This window comes from Haplochromis burtoni, unplaced genomic scaffold, assembly GCF_018398535.1.
Source record: "Haplochromis burtoni strain Fernald_Lab_line unplaced genomic scaffold, NCSU_Asbu1 Contig_7, whole genome shotgun sequence".
Taxonomy (NCBI): Eukaryota; Metazoa; Chordata; class Actinopteri; order Cichliformes; family Cichlidae; genus Haplochromis; species Haplochromis burtoni.
In genome coordinates, this window is record NW_024582368.1 from 4,545,097 (window position 1) to 4,572,949 (window position 27,853).

Consider the following 27,853-nt stretch of genomic DNA (forward strand, 5'->3'; position numbering starts at 1 on the left):
CTGGAGACTACTTAAAGAAACTACAAGAGAGCTGGTCTAAGAAAGTTCAAGCTATGGTGAAGAAAGAAGTTAGTCATACCAAATATTGACTTTCAAGATCGTTAGAATTGCACAAACTCTGTTTTTTCCTTATATACTCAAATTCCGTCTATGTTTGCTCTTAATTCAGTAAATTGCTGAACATATTTCACATTTTCCTAGGAATTCTCAGAGAGCCTGAATCATACTGCCTGCACGTCACGTCAAACCGTAAGCTGTTTTCTCCTAAAAAAAAAAAAAGTACAACTAGCTCGACAAGAAGCTACGGTGGCCTCTTGTATCTGTAACTAACATATCACGCGTTCCTGGGTTTGTTAGAGCTTTATTCGTAGGAACTCTCGTTTTACACCGTAGCTGTGGCAGGAGGGTTTTTGCGGACGAACACAGAGTGAACTTTAACCCCGGTAAAATGGGCTATTGTTTTGATTTAGTAGGCTTCTTTTTCGTGTGAATAATTACTAGTTTGTCGATAGAGGGAAACATTTAATCGCTCCGGTATTATTGAGGATCTAGTTAAGCGTAAATGATGACCAGAAATCCGGGGTAGCTCTTTAACAGAGATGCTTTCTTCAAGATAAGCTAAAGTTAGCTTTTCGGCTAATGTAGCGTAGCGTAGCTTTGGTAACAACATCGCGAAGATGAGGAGCACCGTGTAGGACAGACGGAGCAGACGTCGGAAAGCGGCGATTTCCTGCTTGTCAATCATATTATCCCAGGGTTATCCTGTCTGTGTGTCTGGATTACCACAAAACAGAATTTCAGATCAAACCCATCGAAACATTTAAGTCGTTGTTTTAGCTTTGAAGAGGTGGGTGTGCTTCTTTTAAAATCCGCTAGCTGATGATGGTCATGCTTTGACTTTTTCAAATCCGGTTGTTTTCCTGTAATCTTTTACTTAAACAGTTCAGAAAATTGTTCTTCCGACCTCGCGTGTCTTCGTCTTTGCTGGTCAGTAACACGTGTCTGAACGTCTTTTTAGTGTTGGACCTTTGCATCACTCGCACATTCTTTCGATGGGGGAGGAAAAACCGGACACGCTGGACTTTGTGAAGGATTTTCAGGAGTATCTGAGCCAGCAGACTCAACATGTCAACATGATATCAGGCTCTGTCAGCGGCGTCAAGGAGGCGGATGAGCTGCCAGCAGGTAACAAGAAGCTGTGTTTGTAACGCTCTATTAATTTTGTGTGCTTTGTGGTGAAGTTTGAATCAGGATGAGTCCATCTCAAATCCCCGTAGGCCTTCTGCTCGACCATCTCAGATATGCCTAAAAACCTTATGGTTCAAGGATTGGACATATACAATTATTGCTGTGAAATTTTAGCTTCATTTATTAAATAGTTTTGAAGATTTTTTTTTTAAAAGGCCCAACGAAAAAAAAAACAAAAAAAATAAAAAAAATTAAATTAAATTTTTACTTCTAGTTTGAGCAAATATGACAGGTACTACAAAAGATTTAAAAAAAATACCAGTAGATGTTACTGTCCATGTAGAACAAAATCTTTGCATTTCCAGATGGTGCTGTATAACTGACAAGGTAATTTTGTTGAATTATTTTGATATTAATTTTTTTTTTTCAAGACCTACCGCACAAGGACAAGTCCTTCCATTCAGGTGAAGTTTAAATTGTATCAACTCAGCAAGTACCAGTGTAAAATCTGTAAAACAACTATGAGGGATTAGTAATTGATTTCACGTAAGTAGTGCAAAGCCAAGATGCTGTTGACACTGGAAGTCCAATACAAGACCCTAACCCCCTACCCCATCCCAAACCCTAAAACTGCCACAACTGCTGCAGGCAAGCAGGGTCAGGAAGTTATTGTTATTTTGTATGTATGTATTTATTTATTTTTGGTCTATGTAAAAAATCATTTTAATTTTCCTATAAGCAGACTGCAGTCAGAATGGACTGGATCACCCCTCAGTGGACATGTCATTGGAGGACAACTCAGGGATCCTGGTAGATGGTTTCGAGAGGACCTATGATGGCAAGCTCAAGTGCCGCTACTGCAACTATGCTACCAGAGGCACAGCACGGCTCATTGAACACATTCGAATTCACACAGGTAAGATTAAAACGGCTAATCTCCAGGAGGTAACACTGATGAGATTTTGGTGCTCAGCTTGTTTTCTTTTGAACAGGAGAGAAACCTCACCGCTGCCACCTCTGCCCATTTGCTTCGGCCTACGAGCGTCACCTGGAGGCCCACATGAGATCGCACACTGGCGAGAAACCTTACAAGTGTGAGCTGTGCTCATTCCGCTGCAGCGATCGTAGCAACTTGTCACACCATCGCCGGAGACGTCACAAACTCCTGCCAATGAAAGGCGCCCGCTCACTGTCCCATAAGAAGATGCTGAGTGTTTTACAGAAAAAAGCCAGTTCATTGGGCTATGGCCGCAGGCTCCTTATCAATTTCAGCCCCCCTTCTATGGTGGTGCACAAGGCTGACAATGTGAACGACTTCTCCCATGAGTTGCCCCACTTACGTCAGGAAACCTATGATAATCAAAGTCGAGCAGGCGAGGACGCTCTCTCCGCAAACCAAAATCACCATCACCATGATATGGTCGTGGATAACCCCCTGAACCAGTTGTCTACTCTGGCAGGCCAGTTGGCCAGTCTCCCCTCAGAGTCCCAGCCCCAGACTCAGCCTTCGATGTCTCCAGGAGCAGAGTCTATCATTGATGAGAAGCCATTCCTCATCCAGCAGCCACACCCTGCCACGGCTCCTGTTGCTGTGACAGCCAATATGGCCCATGCTTCTTCCTCATCCCCAATCCCCCCAGAACCCCGGGCTCCTCCCCACAGTAATTGCAGTCCTGGAGCGGGACCGTGCAGCGAGCACAGTGGGCGCACCAGCACCCCTAGTATCTCCAACAGCCAGCCCAGTACGCCAGCTCCCGGCCTGTCCGCCCCACTTCAGGACCCCCACATGCTGCATCACTGCCAGCACTGTGATATCTACTTCCCTGACAACATCCTCTACACCATTCACATGGGCTGCCATGGCTACGAGAACCCATTCCAGTGCAACATCTGCGGCCACAAGTGCAAGAGCAAGTACGACTTTGCCTGCCACTTTGCACGCGGGCAACACAAGTAATGGATGAATGAGGAAAACTTTAAAAGAACTTTTAATGGACCCCTATGTTTTATTATTTCTATAGTAATATTATTTATTTATCTTTCATTTGGCCTTTATGTAGCCTTGTCTTTGAAAGTTGTACTTAAACAGGAAAATAGCAACATTCAGATGAATTTTGTATAGTTAAAGGTGCCCATTCAAGTGTATTACAAAGGGATGGTCAGTGTTTTTAACAGGTTGAGAATTTATTTGTGACAGCAGTTGCAGTGACATTCACCTACTGTCATTGATCAGGAAAAAGCTTGACTATGTAGTGAAATGTAAGACACTTTATTCAAGGCTACTAAATTTACCATGTTGGTTTCAATCTTCTTTTTCCTTTGGTATAAAAAAGAAAAAGAACTTTGCTCAAAGTGGACCTTTCCCCCACAGGCAAACAGATCAGATTTTTTCTACAAGGTAAAACCAGTGACTGCTGAATGAATAACTTTCAGCTATTTGGCAGTTTCTTGTAGATGATCTTTTAATGTTGCATTTGGGAATGGAACAGGTGAAACGCTGCAAGAATGAGGCAACATAGGATTTTGAAATTGATACCCTGGGTGTATCCTGCAAAAAATCCCAGCTCCCATCCCAGTGACATTGACCTTAAGGTCAAGGTCAGACGTCAAGTTTCAAAACTTGAAAGAGGCATCTTACAGGATGAGGGGTAACACTGACAGCACCCAGTTTTCAGTGTTGTATTCACTGAAATCTCTGTAAAGAGTACTGCATAATTTTTGCTTGCTTGCCAAGAGAGTGAAAGAGGGAAGGTCTACTAGAATATCAAATCTGCATTAACAACATGTCCCTTTCCCAAAATTGGAAAGTTGCAAAAAAAGAAACTCCACACAAATAAATTCTCAATACTCCTGGAGCTTTAACCAAGTATTGCTCTAATATTACTAACTCAGGAGTGACACTGTTGGCCTTGAGGTATCTTTGTTAAGCCGCCTTGTAGAAATTATTTCAGTGCTTGGTGCATTTTTACAATTTCTTTGCAGTGCCTGATATAGTCACTTTCTTGAGTAGATAGAAAGGACTGTTACTTTGAAGATGAATAGATTTATTGTTACACTAGCCTCTTCTTATTGTAACCAACAGACCCAGAACCTTAGGAAAAAAAAGTTTGGCCATTGTAGTTTTCTATGGTAGCCATGATTTATTTTTTGATTTTTTTGCCAAAATTCTGCTACATGAATGCTGCTAACTAATGTAAGAATCAGTGCCAGCTGTACTATAAAGATGGCATTGAGAGTAAAATCTGGCCAAACTGTGTATCACTGGTTTTTGGTCAGCCAGCTAAGTTGTCAACCTAGACCATATTTGAAGTTGTTGTTTTGAAGTTCCTCCAGAGAGTGCCGTTTCCCGAAATCCATCCTAGTAGCTCCACTTACTTTGTCAGAAGGGTTTTGTGGACCCTTTTAACTGCATCATGTCACTTTCTGACCTTTCGATATTGTATGAAGTCACTTTAATATCCAGTATCTCCATGTTTAGGACAGAATTACAAAGTCTTGTGTCTCATGTGAACACGTTCAGAATGGCCACGTAGCACTGGGTTGCCACGTTTTAGCCTCTGTGTTTACACACGCTGAGATTTCCAATTCATCATATTGATCCCAGTGATTTTTCTGAATATTTACTGAGTATTGTATTCTGAATGGTTGGATAGATGTTCAGTGTCGAGCAAAACCGTGCCGCAGTTAAGACTGCTCCTTTAGCGAGATTGTCCTGTGTCTTGGGTACTGTTGTCTGTTGCTTAGCAACATGTGTGAAGAACATAGTTATCTGTTTTTAGGACCACCTTGTTACCTTACTTACCAGTAATGGGGGCATCCAGTAATGACTGCCTTATGTTCTCTCATTGTGTCGTAGGTTCGTAGGTAATCGTGAATGTTTAAGCCTTCTGGCGGTGACATCCCTCTGGGATGGTGAATCATTGTGAGATGGATTAATCTAACTAATTTATAAGTAAAGTGTTTTCTAACTGAGTTGTGGTATGTCTTCTTGTTTTTGTTTCGTTTTTTGTTTGTTTTGTTTTCAAGAACAAAAATCAACCACTGTCCTTTTATTACAGGATCATGACAGTTGACATAATGAACAAAAACACATATTGTCTTTTGATGATGCCTTTATTCATGTAATGCAAGAAAAGGAAAAAAAAGAAAGGGTGGATAATATTCAGTGTTAGAGTGAAGGCGTGAAGAAGAGGGAGAGAAGTGGAGAAGATTTAAGTTTCTTTCTGCTCATCATTCGCATCTTCCTTTTTCTCAGGGTCTAGAAATAAAAAAATTAAAAAAAGTAAGTAATAGTCAGATACTTTGTTCACTTTTTGTTCTTCTAGCACAAGAATTCAAAACAAAGTACAAAGTCGCACTTACCTAAAAGGTGAATGGGACCCACAACCAGAGTTTCACTCTCATGTTCAGACCCCACGTCTCTGGCCACTCGCTTGGTGCATCCGCGGCGGCAGCGGGAGTTGTAGTCGGAGGCTGGACATATTAGGACCTTGCACTGGAGGTACACGTCTTCTGTGGCCCGCAAGAACTGGAAGGCCTTAAATGTGAAACGAGCAAACGGGCTGGTGCCAGTAGTGTAGGCATAGTAGGTGTTATCTATTGGACAACTGAGAATGATAAAGAAAGAGATGTTACTGGAAAATACACGCATTACTGGTTTGTTTTTTGCTTACAAAAAGAGACCATTATTTAGATAAAGTGGTGGAACAATTAATTTATTATAAAATAATGTCCTTTTATGAGATCATTGTATCTTTTAAATTGTATCTGTGAAATCCTAATATTTAAAGTAACCATAGCTGGAGTATAAGCTACAGATATCTCAAAAGTATACTAAATTATAGTGCTTATTAAATATTGTACTTTTTTCAGTTATTTTCACTGGGAGTTTTAGTATTTACAACACAAATCCCTTTGTTCTTATTGTGGACAAAAACCAGTGTAGTTAGCGAATTAAACTGACCCGTGGAGGGCACTCATTATCTTACCCATTGCGAACCAAGTAGTAGGGTCTTGACTGGAAATCAAAGGCTGATGGTGATGCTATACAGGTGTCAATAAAGAGGACCAGACTGCTGTCACCTCTCCTCATATCGATTTCAATATACAAGTTCTGGTTTAGTGTTATCTCATATGGAAATTGAGTCACCTGAGCGTGAAAGAAAATTATCAGCATCATAAAACTATAACGATAGGAGTTTTCTCTCTAGTCAAACCTTCACTGCCCAAACACACCTGATAGTAGAAGCTGCTGGATTGGTAGAAAACCATGCTGGTATTGTATCTGCCTGTGCCCGTTATGGTGGTGTTCTCTAGTTCACGGACCTCGTACAAAATCTGAGATACCGAGTCTTCCTCCATTCGGCAGTTGACGTTTAGCTTAAAGTTAGACTGGCGTGTGATCTCACCGTAGTTGGAGTTGTAGGCACGAAGACTGTTTGTGTACACAATTTTGCCATTCTCAAACTGTTCAGGGAAGAAGATCAGTTGTTTTGAAAATTATAAAATACTGCTGTTAATGGGGGGGGTTTTTTGTTGTTTTTAGAAAGTTTTGGGGTTCCTACCTCTCTTGTGTTACCACAAGTGTTGAGAGGAAAACTGAAGACCACATTGTAATAGGAAATCTGGGGTCTGCAGTGTGGGTCGTTCAGGTACAGGCTGTGACCATCATAACCCAAACTGTTCAAGTAAGACTTCTCAATCACGATGTTCATGTTGTCTGAGGAGCAGTCCACTCGACCTGACAGCATGTTGTTAACAAGATTGGTACAGCAGCTTGAATTTTTTTCAGGGTTTGTCGGTCCTACATTTTGGTTCTTATTGAATTATTATTCAGCCACTTTTTACAGTATGAAAAATGGTACAGATATGCATGATGTTTTAAAAAAGAAAAAAGATATAATCAAAGAAGCAGAGGCCAAAATAGCCCGACTTTTACTTCCTAATAAGCGTACCTGAGCTTGGTGTCAAAGAGCTCGTGAACTCGGCGTTGAAACCTCGACCAACCATAGAACCGTCAGTCCGGAAGACCACAGTCATATAGTTGGAAGTGGAGAAGAAAGTGCTCAGACTGTTGTTGCAGACTTTGCCCAAAAATGGTGAATAAACATATGGCCCATCATAGATTTCAATGTAGTCGCAGGAACAGCAGTTTTCCAGCCTGTGTTTTTTTTAAACACAATAAAAGCCATAAATTAGAAATCAGCTTAAAAGTTGAAACATAGATCTAGATTTTAAAAAAAGAAGATCTGCATGTAACTTCTGTCTTCACATGATTGATCCATCTGTGCCTCACATAACAATGCTGCTCATTTTTCTATTTACTTACTGTAGGAATGTGAATTGCAGGAAGATTCTTTGGTCATATGCAGCTCTTAGTTGCCACATGCAGTAGGCATTGTCATGATAGTAGCTGGGATAGTTAGGGCTAGAGAAGGTGCCAGAGCCAAACAGATTGCCTCCACATGACCCTGTGGAATGTTAATAAAATAGCAAAAAGTGTCACTGCAATGACCAAAACTGCTCCAGACTAATTCTGCACATCGAGGACCCTACCTGTTGGCTCCCTAGTTGAGACTAAGCAGTAGGCTGTTTAAAGGGAGAAATGAAGGTTTTAGATACTTTCTTTTTAAGTAATATTGCAATAAATGTATGTTGAGATTGCTTGACCAGATACCCACAGTAGTAGTCGTAACAACAGTTTCCATAGTATTCACATGAGCTTGAGCAGGAACAGCTTCCCATGTAACTGCCACAGTTGTATCGACATGAGGGTTGAGCTGAGGGACACAGAAATCATTTCAGTAAGCTTTCTCGCCAGAGGCATTAACAGTTTCTGGTTTTACTCGAGGTCACTGAGGTTTTCGTACCTGTGGTAAAGTCAGGAGACTGGCAGTAATCTAGAAGAAGTGAAGAAAATAATTACAACATTAGATCAAGTTACTTACTGTCAGGAATTTACTTATTTTATGGGCATCATCGTAAGTTGATTTAAATAATACAGCAAATACAGTGAATTTTATAGCCATACACTATACTGTTGAGCAGGAACTGTGATCACCATTTGCAGTGACGTTCTCGTCTGAGCTTTACTTACAGTAGTAGTCATTGCAGCAATTTCCATAGTATTCACAAGAGCTTGAGCAGGAGCAGTTTCCGATGTTCCAGCCACAGTTGTATTGACATGAAGGCTGTTCTGTGGGGAGTAAAAGTGTGTTTGAATAATTGGTATGTTTAATTTTTTTTGTCATTCAGTCTGTTGAGAGATTGTCATACCTGTAACAGGCATGGTAGTGGGCATGTCAGTAGTCCATTGGCAGTATGCTACATGACAGAGGAAAGAAAATATTTTGACTTTTTGCCAGTTTAACCTTTTCTTACTTATTTAATGTGCTTGTTTAACAAACCGCTTATTCACATTATGTTAATATGAGCACTAATGAATTCAATGGGCTGAACACTTACAGTAGTAGTCATAACAGCAATTTCCATAGTATTCACAAGAGCTTGAGCAGGAGCAGCTTCCCATGCTCCAGCCACAGTTGTATCGACACGAAGGCTGAGCTAGAAAACACATGGCGACATAAGACTACAGGCAAATCATTAAATATCAAACTATTGATTTTTTAAAAATTAAGTAAGGGTTTGCACCTGTAACGTCAGGCCACGTAGTGGTTGATGAGCAGTAATCTATTTGACAGAAAGAAGAAAAGGTTTTCTAAATAAAACATAGTATTTAAATAATTGGGGATTATTGTGGATGTGGGAATTAGATACATAATTCCCACACTCTCCAAAAAATATAACAAAAATTGTTGCTTTGCAGTCTGATGGGGGCAGCTTTAAAATTACAAACACTAATTTTCCCTCCAGCCTGGAGTGCCATTTATTTATCTGGATTGTTCAGTTTTGGAGACGTCCGCTGTGCAGATGTCTCCCTTCTCTTATACAGTATATAATGGAACTAAATGGTAATTGTGTTGTGGTGTGTAAAGCACTAAAATATTTTTGAAAACTCAGCAGGAATGTCTCTGTTCAGAAATCAGGACCAGGTTTGTCAAAGAAATATTGTAAAACCTTGTTTTGAGCAGTTTCATGCAGGGACTTTCTTTTCCCCAACATGTCAAAAGGAGCCTGTTGAGGTGATTCTGATCTGGTTTGGATCACTCCTAGTTGCCTATCTTCAGAGGTGTTCTGGGCACGCTGAACTTGGAGGAGACCCCAGGGAATGTGTTGCAAAGATTACATTTCTAATAAGGCCTGGATTCAGGATCCCCCAGGAGGAATTGGAAATTGAGGCTGGGGAGAAGGATGTCTGGAATATCTTGCATTAGCTTGTTGCCACTGCAACCCAAGTTCAGATGAGCAAAAACAAGTAAGCAGTTGGTTGTTGTTGTTGTTGGGGTTTTTTTGTTTGTTTGTTTGTCTTCTACCAAATCGCAACTACCAAGTATATCATTCTGCAGAAGGAAAAGCAGATCTACCAGGATGCACACACAGACACAAGCAAGTATGGGTCAGTGGATAAAGCTGCTCATAACAAGGTTTGTGCATTATGACCCATTATGCAAGGGTCATAATTTCTGAAAAGAGACATTACTGCTGATCTTTTCCTTTTTTTTTTAAAAACTATGTTTATTACTCATTTATTTGTCTTTCTTAGCATGACAAGGGAATTTTTTATTATATTCAAAACATGACAGACATATCTCCAAAACTGAGCAACCAAAACAATCTAGATGCATGCAGTATATCCCACTGAAGGCCAAAGAAAATTGTCTCTTTAAACACAAAGTCACAATGTCATGTGTCATTTTCAGAAAACCATTACACTGGAATCTGACAGACTGTTTGCTCCTGCAAGAGATGGCTGCAGAGACGGTTAACAACGTTGATCTGTAAGACTTGCCACTTACCATAGTAGTCATAGCAACAGTCACCATTGTATTGACAAGAGCTTCTGCATGAACAGCTTCCCAGGTGCATGCCACAGTTGTAACGGCATGATGGCTGATCTTGAAAACAGAGAGAGATACAGTATTTAAAAAAATCTATGAGATGGCTTTTACTGAGCTGCTGCTTTAAAAATGTTTCCCCATACAGACTTTTATACCTGTGACTGGATCTCCTGTGCTTGGGCAGTAAGCTGAAACAAAGGAGCAAACCATACAGATTAAAACTCAACAGTTTATCTTTGGCTCCCCCCCACCCCACCCCTTTGTTTTTGAATAAACGTGACTGTTTAATAGGCTGGGTAAGTGTGAGACCGTTGGAAGTGTGGCAGCACACCTGTAGTGCAAGAAAAAATTATTTTCATTGTAAAGTGTGATCATAGTGAGCAGGGCCTCCTTCTGCTGAGCTTTGAAGGACAGAATACTTACAGTAGTAGTCATGACAACAGTTGCCGTAGTATTCACAAGAGCTAGTACAGGAACAGCTTCCCAGGTGTGCGCCACAGTTGTAAAGACATGAGTACAGATCTGGAAGACAACATTTACTTTATAGCTTTTAATCTCATTTTTTTTAAACAGTATCTTTACTTAATTCTTTTTATTTACCTGTTGTTGCATCTGTTTCTGGTATACCTGTTACTGATGTGGACGTGCAGTGATCTGTGGGAGGTAAATTTTAAGATCTAGTTTCTTTTATGTTTGTGTGTATCATAACAGGCACGTTGGGTCAGGAAAGAAGAAAAAGAAACATACTCTGATCATGCTGTTTTCAAATATTTGGGTACTATATTTTCTTATTCATGAATTATTTATCATATTTAGTTTGTATACCTCGTTCCACAAAATAAAGTACAAGTTGCGCAAATTGTCATTAAATACAGGCCCCTGAATAAATGCGTTTTGGCACTTTTCAGCATTGCTTACCTTCGTAGTCATAACAACAGTCCCCTCTGTATACACAGCTCGAAGAGCAAGAGCAATATCCAACCTGGTAACCACAGTTGTGAATGCAGGAACCTCCAGCTTCAAGGAGGATAGACAAAAAAGACAAAAAAATTCCCATTAATTAAAATCTCAAGATTATGATTTTTACTTCTTTTTTGCTTGTTTGTTTTCTTTCACTGACAATAAAATCCACAAATAAACTGTAGACATGGTACCTAACTTTATTTATAAAGGTATCATAACAGGTGTGACTTACACACAACTCTGTAAGAAGCACGAAATCCTGTGTCTCTTACACTGCCATCACTCCTGAAGCGCACAGTCAAATAATAACCGGTGGAATAGAAAGTGTTGTTTTTGGTGTTGTTACATGTCTTTCCCAGAAGCCGGCTTCCAGTACTGGAGCCATCATAGACGTAAACATAATCATATCCACACTCAGTGCTGTGATTAACACAAACCAAGAACACAACTTTGAATTAAAAGTCGCCATAATACAACCAAAGTAAAGAGTGATCACACTCATCCTAGGTATGGAAAAATACTTGCTTACTTTACATCTGACAGCTCCAGCTGAATAATTTGATTGCCTGGTCTGATGTACCATATACAGTCAGAATTGTCTGGGTACAGGTTTGGATAGTTGGGGCTGTAAAAACTGCCACTGCTGCCATACAGGTAACCACCACATCCTGAAGTAACACAGAATCATTAAAAAAAATCAATTAAATACATGTTAAAAAGCTAATCAATTAACAATAAGTTTTGTGGACAGTGAGTTTAACATTTTAGTTGTTTGAATGTATAAGATTGTAACTGCTACAGCATAAACAGATATCCAGAACTATATTATTTATAAACTTTATATGCATGTGTCATATATACAAATTCTAAAGAAAACAAATTGGCCCAGAATCATGAATGTATTGCACAATTTGCATTTGTTGCATCAGCAACGGGTGCATTGAAAAAAAAATTGTATGTAGGTGTTGTCTCATTACCTTTAGCAGTAAGTGGCTCTTAGCTGTTTAGCTAGCTGCTCTGACACAGGGAAATCTAGCTGTTAGCCGTAATGTTCGGGTTTCTAAAGCACTTCATAAAAGAGACCAGTGTGGAGGAGAACCTGTTTGAGTCAGGTGACAGGTGGTTCACTGGATCTACTAGCTGGAGTCAGAATCAGCCGATGCTATCAGTGGTTTTTATTCAATAAAATAATCTTTCTCTTCCCAAGTACATCCAACCAGTTTACAACAAAAGAGATTTTCAGCTGGTTCTGTTATTAGTTAGCTATATGAACTAATGTAAGTCAGTTGATTGCAACCAACCAACTCAGGTTCTGTACTGAAGAAGATGGCGCTAAACATGTTTTAAAAACTTTAACTTGTAGCACTTATTTCTTAATTCCAGCTACATTGTTACATTTATGTCAGTTTGTGTAAATTAACTGTTTCAGTGTGTAAATTAGTCTTTATACATTTAGCTTTCATGTCCATTTTAAAAAATCTCTCTAATACTCTGTTTTGTTCATGACTGTTATTTGATGTAAACTGTTGACCACACATGCTCACAGGTGTACACACGGGTGCTCACACACACAAACTACACCCTTTTTGGCTCCTACCTCAAAGCACACTGTGCGCTGTCGATCCTACGTGCTGCACAATAATATTCAATATTTAGTATTTACTGTTATATTCACATAGATCATGATGATGTTGTTTATTATATTGCTCTCTTTTTTTGCTTGTTTTCTCTTTTTTCTTTCTCAACAGGTGATCCAGGTGATTGATATACAGGGAGTGCAGAATTATTAGGCAAATGAGTATTTTGTCCACATCATCCTCTTCATGCATGTTGTCTTACTCCAAGCTGTATAGGCTCGAAAGCCTACTACCAATTAAGCATATTAGGTGATGTGCATCTCTGTAATGAGAAGGGGTGTGGTCTAATGACATCAACACCCTATATCAGGTGTGCATAATTATTAGGCAACGTCCTTTCCTTTGGCAAAATGGGTCAAAAGAAGGACTTGACAGGCTCAGAAAAGTCAAAAATAGTGAGATATCTTGCAGAGGGATGCAGCAGTCTCAAAATTGCAAAGCTTCTGAAGCGTGATCATCGAACAATCAAGCGTTTCATTCAAAATAGTCAACAGGGTCGCAAGAAGCGTGTGGAAAAACCAAGGCGCAAAATAACTGCCCATGAACTGAGAAAAGTCAAGCGTGCAGCTGCCAAGATGCCACTTGCCACCAGTTTGGCCATATTTCAGAGCTGCAACATCACTGGAGTGCCCAAAAGCACAAGGTGTGCAATACTCAGAGACATGGCCAAGGTAAGAAAGGCTGAAAGACGACCACCACTGAACAAGACACACAAGCTGATGGATGGGCCCGTGGCTGGATTGGTAAAGGGCAGAGAGCTCCAGTCCGACTCAGACGCCAGCAAGGTGGAGGTGGAGTACTGGTTTGGGCTGGTATCATCAAAGATGAGCTTGTGGGGCCTTTTCGGGTTGAGGATGGAGTCAAGCTCAACTCCCAGTCCTACTGCCAGTTTCTGGAAGACACCTTCTTCAAGCAGTGGTACAGGAAGAAGTCTGCATCCTTCAAGAAAAACATGATTTTCATGCAGGACAATGCTCCATCACACGCGTCCAAGTACTCCACAGCGTGGCTGGCAAGAAAGGGTATAAAAGAAGAAAAACTAATGACATGGCCACCTTGTTCACCTGATCTGAACCCCATTGAGAACCTGTGGTCCATCATCAAATGTGAGATTTACAAGGAGGGAAAACAGTACACCTCTCTGAACAGTGTCTGGGAGGCTGTGGTTGCTGCTGCACGCAATGTTGATGGTGAACAGATCAAAACACTGACAGAATCCATGGATGGCAGGCTTTTGAGTGTCCTTGCAAAGAAAGGTGGCTATATTGGTCGCTGATTTGTTTTTGTTTTGTTTTTGAATGTCAGAAATGTATATTTGTGAATGTGGAGATGTTATATTGGTGTCACTGGTAAAAATAATTGAAATGGGTATATATTTGTTTTTTGTTAAGTTGCCTAATAATTATGCACAGTAATAGTCACCTGCACACACAGATATCCCCCTAAAATAGCTAAAACTAAAAACAAACTAAAAACTACTTCCAAAAACATTCAGCTTTGATATTAATGAGTTTTTTGGGTTCATTGAGAACATGGTTGTTGTTCAATAATAAAATTATTCCTCAAAAATACAACTTGCCTAATAATTCTTCACTCCTTTATTTTTGTGTTATTCTGTTGGTTTTTGTCTTTTGCCCTTCTCCCCCGTCCCTCTTCTCAGCTGTTTCTCTTTCCCTCTTTCTTTCTCCCCTTCTTTCCCCCAGTCAAGTCTGTCCCGTATTTAGTAAGTGAAAATAAAATAAACAATAAAAGCAAAGGTGAATCAAATAGACCATTAGGCAAGGCTGGGATGGTCCATTTGGTAAAGTAAATTTGTTGGGCATCTTTCTTTGTCTTTAGACAATAATTCTGATGGCAAAAGAACCAAAAAAAAAATAATGCAATTTAACTTTAATCTCTTAAACCCTGTTTAAAATTCTCATTTTTCAATTCATTTTAAAATTCTCAGTGAAAAACCCCTCTAGATTTACTCAGCTCCTTCCCTAGAATCCAAATTTGAAAATAGTTACACCTTTATAACAGTTATTCAGCAAACACTGATGTTATTGAAGTTGATATTAGAAAAGAACTCAGCTTTATTATCAAGTTCCTGAAACTCTCATGTATATCTTAAGCAAATACATTAAAACATATCCTAAAACTAGACTGAAAAATATTTGCACACCTTTTATTATAATTAAACAAGTGTGTGGTTCTCATGGAAAGGATTAATGGGTAATCTCACTAAACATTTGGTGATATCAGTAATTTTGTAGGTGCTAAAACAAAGTGTCTGAGTCGGCTGCTGAGTATATAAGCTGCAATGCTCAGTACCTCTGACAAATTGGAAGGTGAACGAATACAAACATGTGGACTCTCTTGTTCCTTTGTGGTGTGCTCATCACACATCAGGTGCAAGGTACTTTCCATTCGTTTCTTATCATGCTTTTTTTCTTTTTGGATTTTCAAGCAAATTTGTTATTTTGTCATTTGATATTTTCAACAACATTTGCGAGTTGATGGCTTGTCGGTGCTGCATTTGTAGTCTGAAATTGATGTTATCTTTATGTCATTATCCATCAGGTGTAGATCGTGGCGACGCTGCTCGTTATTGGTGGACTACAGCAGATTATTGGGAAACTTCAGGAGATTATTGGGAAACTACACCAGGTTATTCAGGTAAAAGGAAAGATATATGGTACTGTCTTTGTCTGTCTTAATATTGTTCATTTAATCGCTGTGGTCAACAGTTTACATCAAATAACAGTCATGAACAAAACAGAGTATTAGAGAGATTTTTTAAAATGGACATGAAAACTAAATGTATAAACAAAGCTCGCACTAACAACACTCCCAATAAGGGATGAACCTCGGCGACGCCTAAAATTACTCTAGCACAAAAGAATTTCACTCCAATGTCCTTTCAGCCACCACCACGTTCTACTGTCGGTACACACATCTGCTTGTTAGTGCCTGAGCCGACAAGCTAAGTTACAGACGGTGGGACTGAATCTGTACAGTTTACAAAAGGGAGTGTCCTGAAACAAATAAATAATAGGACGCGTCTGCATCTTGGACTCAGGTTTACCAGATAACCTTTCGGATGGGTGGGCCTCTGCGAAGTATGCAAATCTTTGGACAAGCAGACCCTTGAACTTCAAATGTAGTAAGCCATAACCTAATAAGAGCAGACAAAACCGCGAACTCGTATTAAAGCCAGTAAGTAGATCTAAGGCTCTATATTAGGTGTTGTGCTAATATTGTGGAACACATCTGTAGGAAATGAGAATGAAGAAAAAGAGATGTATACTAAAGCGATAAAATTACATCGTCTGGATTAAATTGGATCTCGTAATTTCTGTTACAGAAATGGACGACAACAATCGGGATCTTATTTATTACCTGAACAGTGTTGCGCCAACAATAAAGCTATTAGTTTAATAGAAATATTGCTCCGCTTGTAATACAGCACTGCTCAATAATCGTATCGTTAACTACAAATAAAACCAGTGTAGTTCTGTGAACCCCCCACTACACCTCATATCTTGGAGAGTATTGTAACATACGCTGGGTGAAGTGGAATAGAATTCTACGAGCCTTTTAAGATCAATCAACCCAGTCACTACTGATACATTATTATGAGTGCCTTTTATTAAAATAAACTAGTGACTAGGTTTTTCATTATTCTCTTATCTGGGGTCGTAGAGCAATTTAATACCCTTTACAAAAACACAAACTCGCTAAGGCACCTTACTGCCTAACACTTTTTGCTGTATTTGTAAGGACAAGAAAAACAACCACAGCTTTAGTTAGAATGAATTAAAACTGACCGTGGAGGTGCACCTCATATCTTACCCATTCGACACCAAGTCGTATTGGGTCTGTAGATTGGATAATCAAAGGCTGATGGTTGATCGCATATACAGGTGTGCAATAGAAGAAAGGACCAGACTGCTGTCACCTCTCTCTAATATCTGTCTCAGATGATACATAGTTACTTGGTTTAGTGTTAATGCCATATGTGTTAATAGTTGAGTCAACTACTGAGGTGCAGAAGAAAAATTATCAGCTATCAATATAAAAAACTTATAACTGATAGGAGTTTCCTCTCGTCTAGTCAAACCTTGTTATCTGCCCATAAGCACAACGCTGATAGTCAGAAGCTGCTAGGATTTGGTAGATATACATACCATGTCTTGGTATTGTATCTGCCTGTGCCCAGTATATAGGTGGTGTTCTCTAGTTCACAAGCGACCCTCGTACATAAATGTAATCTGCCAAGATACCCGATAAGTCTTCCTCCAATTCGGCAGTGAACGTTTAGCTTAAAGTTAGACTGGCGTGTGATCTCACCGTAGTTGGAGTTGTAGGCACGAAGACTGTTTGTGTACACAATTTTGCCATTCTCAAACTGTTCAGGGAAGAAGATCAGTTGTTTTGAAAATTATAAAATACTGCTGTTAATGGGGGGGGTTTTTTGTTGTTTTTAGAAAGTTTTGGGGTTCCTACCTCTCTTGTGTTACCACAAGTGTTGAGAGGAAAACTGAAGACCACATTGTAATAGGAAATCTGGGGTCTGCAGTGTGGGTCGTTCAGGTACAGGCTGTGACCATCATAACCCAAACTGTTCAAGTAAGACTTCTCAATCACGATGTTCATGTTGTCTGAGGAGCAGTCCACTCGACCTGACAGCATGTTGTTAACAAGATTGGTACAGCAGCTTGAATTTTTTTCAGGGTTTGTCGGTCCTACATTTTGGTTCTTATTGAATTATTATTCAGCCACTTTTTACAGTATGAAAAATGGTACAGATATGCATGATGTTTTAAAAAAGAAAAAAGATATAATCAAAGAAGCAGAGGCCAAAATAGCCCGACTTTTACTTCCTAATAAGCGTACCTGAGCTTGGTGTCAAAGAGCTCGTGAACTCGGCGTTGAAACCTCGACCAACCATAGAACCGTCAGTCCGGAAGACCACAGTCATATAGTTGGAAGTGGAGAAGAAAGTGCTCAGACTGTTGTTGCAGACTTTGCCCAAAAATGGTGAATAAACATATGGCCCATCATAGATTTCAATGTAGTCGCAGCTGCCAACAAGGCCGCTAAACCAAAAGGACCTAAATCACTTCTAAGTCGTACAGTGAACTACTTGCGCTGGTTCATGTTTTGTTTGGAAACTACAATAAGAAGCCAGTAACAAATTGGAAGACAATAGCTTAAAATCCAGTTGCACTACGACATAGGTTTAAAATAGTGAAGTGTAAATCGAGATCCTGCATGTAATTCATGTACTCTTCACAATAGAAATTGATCCTATCTGTGCCTCACATAACAATGCTAGCTCACATTGTTTTCTATTATACTTACTGTTAGAGAATGTGAATTGGCAGGAAATTATCTTGTTTGGTCCAATAATGCAGCTACTGTAGTTGACCCACATGACAGTACCAGTTGAATCATAAGAATAAGTAAAGGCTGGATAGTTAGGGCTAGAGAAGGTGTCCAGAGCACAACAGATTGCCTCCACTATGACTCTCCTGTTGTAATGTTAATAATAATAGCATAAAAGATGTCACTGCAATGTATCTCAAAACTTCCTTCCAGACATAATTGCTGCAACAATCTGGGACGCCTACCTTATAGGCTCCTAGTTGAGACTAATCAGTCGAGGCTGTTTAAAGGGAGAAATGAAGGTTTTAGGATAACTTTTCTTTTTTAAGTCATATTGCTCTACATAAATAAGTAGGAGATGACTTGACCAGATACCCACAGTAGTAGTCGTAACAACAGTTTCCATAGTATTCACATGAGCTTGAGCAGGAACAGCTTCCCATGTAACTGCCACAGTTGTATCGACATGAGGGTTGAGCTGAGGGACACAGAAATCATTTCAGTAAGCTTTCTCGCCAGAGGCATTAACAGTTTCTGGTTTTACTCGAGGTCACTGAGGTTTTCGTACCTGTGGTAAAGTCAGGAGACTGGCAGTAATCTAGAAGAAGTGAAGAAAATAATTACAACATTAGATCAAGTTACTTACTGTCAGGAATTTACTTATTTTATGGGCATCATCGTAAGTTGATTTAAATAATACAGCAAATACAGTGAATTTTATAGCCATACACTATACTGTTGAGCAGGAACTGTGATCACCATTTGCAGTGACGTTCTCGTCTGAGCTTTACTTACAGTAGTAGTCATTGCAGCAATTTCCATAGTATTCACAAGAGCTTGAGCAGGAGCAGTTTCCGATGTTCCAGCCACAGTTGTATTGACATGAAGGCTGTTCTGTGGGGAGTAAAAGTGTGTTTGAATAATTGGTATGTTTAATTTTTTTTGTCATTCAGTCTGTTGAGAGATTGTCATACCTGTAACAGGCATGGTAGTGGGCGTGTCAGTAGTCCATTGGCAGTATGCTACATGACAGAGGAAAGAAAATATTTTGACTTTTTGCCAGTTTAACCTTTTCTTACTTATTTAATGTGCTTGTTTAACAAACCGCTTATTCACATTATGTTAATATGAGCACTAATGAATTCGATGGGCTGAACACTTACAGTAGTAGTCATAACAGCAATTTCCATAGTATTCACAAGAGCTTGTGCAGGAGCAGCTTCCCATGCTCCAGCCACAGTTGTATCGACATGAAGGCTGAGCTAGAAAACACATGGGGACATAAGACTACAGGCAAATCATTAAATATCAAACTATTGATTTTTTAAAAATTAAGTAAGGGTTTGCACCTGTAACGTCAGGCCACGTAGTGGTTGATGAGCAGTAATCTATTTGACAGAAAGAAGAAAAGGTTTTCTAAATAAAACATAGTATTTAAATAATTGGGGATTATTGTGGATGTGGGAATTAGATACATAATTCCCACACTCTCCAAAAAATATAACAAAAATTGTTGCTTTGCAGTCTGATGGGGGCAGCTTTAAAATTACAAACACTAATATTCCCTCCAGCCTGGAGTGCCATTTATTTATCTGGATTGTTCAGTTTTGGAGACGTCCGCTGTGCAGATGTCTCCCTTCTCTTATACAGTATATAATGGAACTAAATGGTAATTGTGTTGTGGTGTGTAAAGCACTAAAATATTTTTGAAAACTCAGCAGGAATGTCTCTGTTCAGAAATCAGGACCAGGTTTGTCAAAGAAATATTGTAAAACCTTGTTTTGAGCAGTTTCATGCAGGGACTTTCTTTTCCCCAACATGTCAAAAGGAGCCTGTTGAGGTGATTCTGATCTGGTTTGGATCACTCCTAGTTGCCTATCTTCGGAGGTGTTCTGGGCACGCTGAACTTGGAGGAGACCCCAGGGAATGTGTTGCAAAGATTACATTTCTAATAAGGCCTGGATTCAGGATCCCCCAGGAGGAATTGGAAATTGAGGCTGGGGAGAAGGACGTCTGGAATATCTTGCATTAGCTTGTTGCCACTGCAACCCAAGTTCAGATGAGCAAAAACAAGTAAGCAGTTGGTTGTTGTTGTTGTTGGGTTTTTTTGTTTGTCTTCTACCAAATTGCAACTACCAAGTATATCATTCTGCAGAAGGAAAAGCAGATCTACCAGGATGCACACACAGACACAAGCAAGTATGGGTCAGTGGATAAAGCTGCTCATAACAAGGTTTGTGCATTATGACCCATTATGCAAGGGTCATAATTTCTGAAAAGAGACATTAGCTGCTTTCTTTTAATGCGAATTGAATGATTGGCGTTTCTGGCTCTTTTCTTTTTTAAAACTTGTGTGAGATAATGACCTTTGTACTGTTACTACATGATTATTTAAGTGAAACATTCAACATCATTAGCTAATAGCCAATGACAAGAAATTATGTCTGTAAAAGGTTTTAACAAAGCCAAAAAATAATACTTTAGATGTTCAAAACATGACAGACATATCTCCAAAACTGAGCAACCAAAACAATCTAGATGCATACAGTATATCCCACTGAAGGCCAAAGAAAATTGTCTCTTTAAACACAAAGTCACAATGTCATGTGTCATTTTCAGAAAACCATTACACTGGAATCTGACAGACTGTTTGCTCCTGCAAGAGATGGCTGCAGAGACGGTTAACAACGTTGATCTGTAAGACTTGCCACTTACCATAGTAGTCATAGCAACAGTCACCATTGTATTGACAAGAGCTTCTGCATGAACAGCTTCCCAGGTGCATGCCACAGTTGTAACGACATGATGGCTGATCTTGAAAACAGAGAGAGATACAGTATTTAAAAAAATCTATGAGATGGCTTTTACTGAGCTGCTGCTTTAAAAATGTTTCCCCATACAGACTTTTATACCTGTGACTGGATCTCCTGTGCTTGGGCAGTAAGCTGAAACAAAGGAGCAAACCATACAGATTAAAACTGAACAGTTTTCCAAACATCTTTGCCCCCTTGTTTTTGAATAAGCATGACTGTTTTATAGGCTGTGTAAGTGTGAGACTGTTGGAAGTGTGGCAGCACACCTGTAGTGCGAGGAAAAATTCTTTTCATTGGAAAGTGTGATCATAGTGAGCAGGGCCTCCTTCTGCTGAGCTTTGAAGGACAGAATACTTACAGTAGTAGTCATGACAACAGTTGCCGTAGTATTCACAAGAGCTAGTACAGGAACAGCTTCCCAGGTGTGCGCCACAGTTGTAAAGACATGAGTACAGATCTGGAAGACAACATTTACTTTATAGCTTTTAATCTCATTTTTTTTAAACAGTATCTTTACTTAATTCTTTTTATTTACCTGTTGTTGCATCTGTTTCTGGTATACCTGTTACTGATGTGGACGTGCAGTGATCTGTGGGAGGTAAATTTTAAGATCTAGTTTCTTTTATGTTTGTGTGTATCATAACAGGCACGTTGGGTCAGGAAAGAAGAAAAAGAAACATACTCTGATCATGCTGTTTTCAAATATTTGGGTACTATATTTTCTTATTCATGAATTATTTATCATATTTAGTTTGTATACCTCGTTCCACAAAATAAAGTACAAGTTGCGCAAATTGTCATTAAATACAGGCCCTGAATAAATGCGTTTTGGCACTTTTCAGCATTGCTTACCTTCGTAGTCATAACAACAGTCCCCTCTGTATACACAGCTCGAAGAGCAAGAGCAATATCCAACCTGGTAACCACAGTTGTGAATGCAGGAACCTCCAGCTTCAAGGAGGATAGACAAAAAAGACAAAAAAATTCCCATTAATTAAAATCTCAAGATTATGATTTTTACTTCTTTTTTGCTTGTTTGTTTTCTTTCACTGACAATAAAATCCACAAATAAACTGTAGACATGGTACCTAACTTTATTTATAAAGGTATCATAACAGGTGTGACTTACACACAACTCTGTAAGAAGCACGGAATCCTGTGTCTCTTACACTGCCATCACTCCTGAAGCGCACAGTCAAATAATAACCGGTGGAATAGAAAGTGTTGTTTTTGGTGTTGTTACATGTCTTTCCCAGAAGCCGGCTTCCAGTACTGGAGCCATCATAGACGTAAACATAATCATATCCACACTCAGTGCTGTGATTAACACAAACCAAGAACACAACTTTGAATTAAAAGTCACCATAATACAACCAAAGTAAAGAGTGATCACACTCATCCTAGGTATGGAAAAATACTTGCTTACTTTACATCTGACAGCTCCAGCTGAATAATTTGATTGCCTGGTCTGATGTACCATATACAGTCAGAATTGTCTGGGTACAGGTTTGGATAGTTGGGGCTGTAAAAACTGCCACTGCTGCCATACAGGTAACCACCACATCCTGAAGTAACACAGAATCATTAAAAAAAATCAATTAAATACATGTTAAAAAGCTAATCAATTAACAATAAGTTTTGTGGACAGTGAGTTTAACATTTTAGTTGTTTGAATGTATAAGATTGTAACTGCTACAGCATAAACAGATATCCAGAACTATATTATTTATAAACTTTATATGCATGTGTCATATATACAAATTCTAAAGAAAACAAATTGGCCCAGAATCATGAATGTATTGCACAATTTGCATTTGTTGCATCAGCAACGGGTGCATTGAAAAAAAAATTGTATGTAGGTGTTGTCTCATTACCTTTAGCAGTAAGTGGCTCTTAGCTGTTTAGCTAGCTGCTCTGACACAGGGAAATCTAGCTGTTAGCCGTAATGTTCGGGTTTCTAAAGCACTTCATAAAAGAGACCAGTGTGGAGGAGAACCTGTTTGAGTCAGGTGACAGGTGGTTCACTGGATCTACTAGCTGGAGTCAGAATCAGCCGATGCTATCAGTGGTTTTTATTCAATAAAATAATCTTTCTCTTCCCAAGTACATCCAACCAGTTTACAACAAAATAGATTTTTAGCTGGTTCTGTTATTAGTTAGCTATATGAAGTCAGTTGATTGCAACCAACCAACTCAGGTTCTGTACTGAAGAAGATGGCGCTAAACATGTTTTAAAAACTTTAACTTGTAGCACTTATTTATTAATTCCAGCTACATTGTTACATTTATGTCAGTTTGTGTAAATTAACTGTTTCAGTGTGTAAATTAGCCTTTATACATTTAGTTTTCATGTCCATTTTAAAAAATCTCTCTAATACTCTGTTTTGTTCATGACTGTTATTTGATGTAAACTGTTGACCACAGCGATTAAATGAACAATATTAAGACAGACAAAGACAGTACCATATATCTTTCCTTTTACCTGAATAACCTGGTGTAGTTTCCCAATAATCTCTGAAGTTTCCCAATAATCTGCTGTAGTCCACCAATAACGAGCAGCGTCGCCACGATCTACACCTGATGGATAATGACATAAAGATAACATCAATTTCAGACTACAAATGCAGCACCGACAAGCCATCAACTCGCAAATGTTGTTGAAAATATCAAATGACAAAATAACAAATTTGCTTGAAAATCCAAAAAGAAAAAAAGCATGATAAGAAACGAATGGAAAGTACCTTGCACCTGATGTGTGATGAGCACACCACAAAGGAACAAGAGAGTCCACATGTTTGTATTCGTTCACCTTCCAATTTGTCAGAGGTACTGAGCATTGCAGCTTATATACTCAGCAGCCGACTCAGACACTTTGTTTTAGCACCTACAAAATTACTGATATCACCAAATGTTTAGTGAGATTACCCATTAATCCTTTCCATGAGAACCACACACTTGTTTAATTATAATAAAAGGTGTGCAAATATTTTTCAGTCTAGTTTTAGGATATGTTTTAATGTATTTGCTTAAGATATACATGAGAGTTTCAGGAACTTGATAATAAAGCTGAGTTCTTTTCTAATATCAACTTCAATAACATCAGTGTTTGCTGAATAACTGTTATAAAGGTGTAACTATTTTCAAATTTGGATTCTAGGGAAGGAGCTGAGTAAATCTAGAGGGGTTTTTCACTGAGAATTTTAAAATGAATTGAAAAATGAGAATTTTAAACAGGGTTTAAGAGATTAAAGTTAAATTGCATTATTTTTTTTTTGGTTCTTTTGCCATCAGAATTATTGTCTAAAGACAAAGAGATGCCCAACAAATTTACTTTACCAAATGGACCATCCCAGCCTTGCCGTATTGGTCTATTTGATTCACCTTTTATTGTTTATTTTATTTTATTTTCACTTGCTAAATACGGGACAGACTTGACTGGGGAAAAGAAAAGGGAGAAAGAAAGAGGGAAACAAAACAGCAGGGAAGAGGAACAGTGATAAAGGGCAAAAACAAAAACAACAAAACAAACAGACAAAAATTACATACAGGGAGTGCAGAATTATTAGGCAAGTTGTATTTTTGAGGAATAATTTTATTATTGAACAACAACCATGTTCTCAATGAACCCAAAAAACTCATTAATATCAAAGCTGAATGTTTTTGGAAGTAGTTTTTAGTTTGTTTTTAGTTTTAGCTATTTTAGGGGGATATCTGTGTGTGCAGGTGACTATTACTGTGCATAATTATTAGGCAACTTAACAAAAAACAAATATATACCCATTTCAATTATTTATTTTTACCAGTGAAACCAATATAACATCTCCACATTCACAAATATACATTTCTGACATTCAAAAACAAAACAAAAACAAATCAGCGACCAATATAGCCACCTTTCTTTGCAAGGACACTCAAAAGCCTGCCATCCATGGATTCTGTCAGTGTTTTGATCTGTTCACCATCAACATTGCGTGCAGCAGCAACCACAGCCTCCCAGACACTGTTCAGAGAGGTGTACTGTTTTCCCTCCTTGTAAATCTCACATTTGATGATGGACCACAGGTTCTCAATGGGGTTCAGATCAGGTGAACAAGGAGGCCATGTCATTAGTTTTTCTTCTTTTATACCCTTTCTTGCCAGCCACGCTGTGGAGTACTTGGACGCGTGTGATGGAGCATTGTCCTGCATGAAAATCATGTTTTTCTTGAAGGATGCAGACTTCTTCCTGTACCACTGCTTGAAGAAGGTGTCTTCCAGAAACTGGCAGTAGGACTGGGAGTTGAGCTTGACTCCATCCTCAACCCAAAAAGGCCCCACAAGCTCATCTTTGATGATACCAGCCCAAACCAGTACTCCACCTCCACCTTGCTGGCGTCTGAGTCGGACTGGAGCTCTCTGCCCTTTACCAATCCAGCCACGGGCCCATCCATCAGCTTGTGTGTCTTGTTCAGTGGTGGTCGTCTTTCAGCCTTTCTTACCTTGGCCATGTCTCTGAGTATTGCACACCTTGTGCTTTTGGGCACTCCAGTGATGTTGCAGCTCTGAAATATGGCCAAACTGGTGGCAAGTGGCATCTTGGCAGCTGCACGCTTGACTTTTCTCAGTTCATGGGCAGTTATTTTGCGCCTTGGTTTTTCCACACGCTTCTTGCGACCCTGTTGACTATTTTGAATGAAACGCTTGATTGTTCGATGATCACGCTTCAGAAGCTTTGCAATTTTGAGACTGCTGCATCCCTCTGCAAGATATCTCACTATTTTTGACTTTTCTGAGCCTGTCAAGTCCTTCTTTTGACCCATTTTGCCAAAGGAAAGGACGTTGCCTAATAATTATGCACACCTGATATAGGGTGTTGATGTCATTAGACCACACCCCTTCTCATTACAGAGATGCACATCACCTAATATGCTTAATTGGTAGTAGGCTTTCGAGCCTATACAGCTTGGAGTAAGACAACATGCATGAAGAGGATGATGTGGACAAAATACTCATTTGCCTAATAATTCTGCACTCCCTGTATCAATCACCTGGATCACCTGTTGAGAAAGAAAAAGAGAAAACAAGCAAAAAGAAAGAGAGCAATATAATAAACAACATCATCATGATAATCTATGTGAATATAACAGTAAATACTAAATATTGAATATTATTGTGCAGCACGTAGGATTGACAGCGCACAGTGTGCTTTGAGGTAGGAGCCAAAAAGGGTGCACTTGTATTTAAAAGGTTCCTTCATGTAATGATCTGCTAGAGGGTGTGGGGGGCCATAGCTCTGTCCTCCAGGGCATGAAGCAGGTATGGAGGAGATCCAGGCTCCAGACATCCAGAGAACAAGAGCCCAAGGAAGATCAACGGAGGGGCAACCGTGCCACTCTCCCGGAAAGAGCTGAGGAGAGCCCCAGATGAGGGGTCACTCACGCAGCCGTGGAGCAGGGGATATACACTCCCCACTGCCCGGAACAGCCACGTTCGCAATGAATAGCTAGGTGGGTTCCCGACCGTGTGTTCAGGCCCAAGACACACTTAGCATCGCCCCAGCTGCACTTACATGCCCAGACAAGACCCAAGCGTGTTGCCCCAAAACACAGTATTAGGCCAGCCGCAGGGCCCAAAGAGTATGGGCGCGGAGGGCCTCGCACACAAGCTCGCTTCTCTTGCTCTCCTGACAAACGGGTGGCATTTGATTCCCAGGGATTCTGAAGGCCGCGCACTTCGGAAAGGGCGCGCTCTCGACTCTACTCTCTCGCCAGAGAACACACAGAGGTAGATGGATTCATACGCATGCCCACTTTGGGGTATTAATGACCTCAATTCCGCATGAGGAGGGGACCAGGTATACAGCTCTCCTGCGAAGATGATACCCAAGCTAGATGCACTATATGGCAAGTGACTGAGTGGTTGTCCATCCAAGAGCGTCTCTCCACGTGCGCAGTTCGTGTGGGGAGCAGTGAGAGCCAAGGTTGATGAGGCCAACTATGAAGGTGCCTCAGTTGACTGGCCGGGGGTACATCACTCTTCGTGATGCCTCTTTACGACTTTGAGATTGGCCGCCGTGTTCAATTAACGCCCCTCTCGCTTCCCTTCCATGTGTGATTCATCACAATTAACTCAGACGTTTTAACACAGAGTTTTCCAATCTATCCTGTCTGTCTGCCGCAGACCGCTCTAGTGTCTGCCTACATCATGCAAAAATAGTTCAAGCTTGCGTCAACCCAACCGTGATAGCTGAGCATAAATTACGTAGATACTCTTTACACATCCGCTTCTCTTTCTTTCACACAGCTGGGCCACTCCAATACCAATAGTCTGGTACCCATTGCCGTAAGAGTGGTGGTTAGACCTTCGCCTGCCCAGGAATCACCAGGAGTGACCCTCCTTCCTCTTTGGGGTCGATGTACGCGATAACCAGAACACGCTGCGCGCGCGTGCATCTTCACGCGCTGAGCATACATTTCGAGACGGTGTATCCATGTTTATTTCGGAGAGCTTGCCAGCGCACACTCCAGACACACCCACTCGGGATTATCCTTCACGTGGGCCAAACTTCTCTCCTTCTCTCGGTCGACCCACGTGGCACCTCTCATTGACATGCAACGAGAGTGAGACTAACGAGCTAACAAGAGACAGGTGACGTGTTGTGGTTGAATACTCCAAACCTTACCTCCGCCCCACTCATCTTATATTGGTCAACTGCTTACAGTCTGTTTTTAAGTGCATTTTAAACCCAGGAGGGCATGCGATTAATTAAGTAAGGTTAAATTGCATTTGAAGATTCAAATAAAAAACACACCACATATATACAGTAAGTGTGTGCACATATATATATGGTGTGTGTGTGTGTGTGGGTGTGTGTGTGAGATGGGTTGGTGTGTGTGTGTGTGTGTGTGTGTGTGTGTGCGTGTCTCTGTGTGTGTGTGTGCGTGTA

General features: G+C 39.9%; 2 protein-coding genes and 1 long non-coding RNA gene across 5 annotated transcripts; 1 reads left to right on the forward strand and 2 right to left on the reverse strand.

Moving 5' to 3' along the window:
* Positions 1-288: 288 nt before the first annotated feature.
* ikzf5 (IKAROS family zinc finger 5) lies at positions 289-3,999 on the forward strand. 3 transcript variants are annotated; one of them, XM_005914194.2, is made up of 4 exons: positions 289-443; positions 1,019-1,185; positions 1,928-2,104; positions 2,181-3,999. In XM_005914194.2, exons 2-4 carry the CDS (start codon positions 1,053-1,055, stop codon positions 3,143-3,145), a joined length of 1,275 nt encoding a protein of 424 aa, XP_005914256.1. In that variant the 5' UTR covers positions 289-443; positions 1,019-1,052; the 3' UTR covers positions 3,146-3,999. The 3 variants fall into 3 exon arrangements, with proteins under 3 accessions (XP_005914256.1, XP_005914255.1, XP_005914258.1); XM_005914193.3 differs by having other exon boundaries at positions 291-847; XM_005914196.3 differs by having other exon boundaries at positions 292-847; positions 1,931-2,104.
* A 1,259-nt stretch (positions 4,000-5,258) lies between these two features.
* Positions 5,259-10,151, reverse strand: LOC102291270 (deleted in malignant brain tumors 1 protein). Its single transcript, XM_005914192.3, has 15 exons — positions 10,104-10,151; positions 8,839-8,877; positions 8,653-8,751; positions 8,464-8,511; positions 8,285-8,383; positions 8,058-8,087; positions 7,869-7,967; positions 7,744-7,776; positions 7,517-7,658; positions 7,143-7,348; positions 6,753-6,928; positions 6,424-6,654; positions 6,177-6,337; positions 5,551-5,795; positions 5,259-5,446 (listed from the first exon to the last, which is right to left on the reverse strand). The coding sequence occupies exons 3-15, from the start codon at positions 8,714-8,716 to the stop codon at positions 5,400-5,402; spliced, it is 1,581 nt and encodes a 526-aa protein (XP_005914254.3). The 5' UTR covers positions 8,717-8,751; positions 8,839-8,877; positions 10,104-10,151; the 3' UTR covers positions 5,259-5,399.
* A 5,827-nt stretch (positions 10,152-15,978) lies between these two features.
* On the reverse strand, positions 15,979-23,857 carry LOC102290643. Its single transcript, XR_006054809.1, has 20 exons — positions 23,854-23,857; positions 23,670-23,757; positions 23,411-23,505; positions 22,355-22,493; positions 22,058-22,245; positions 21,781-21,879; positions 21,464-21,517; positions 21,287-21,385; positions 21,028-21,060; positions 20,831-20,929; positions 19,465-19,503; positions 19,279-19,377; positions 19,090-19,137; positions 18,911-19,009; positions 18,684-18,713; positions 18,491-18,593; positions 17,624-17,811; positions 17,234-17,409; positions 17,011-17,135; positions 15,979-15,997 (listed from the first exon to the last, which is right to left on the reverse strand). It is a non-coding gene; the product is annotated as a deleted in malignant brain tumors 1 protein (long non-coding RNA).
* Positions 23,858-27,853: the final 3,996 nt, after the last annotated feature.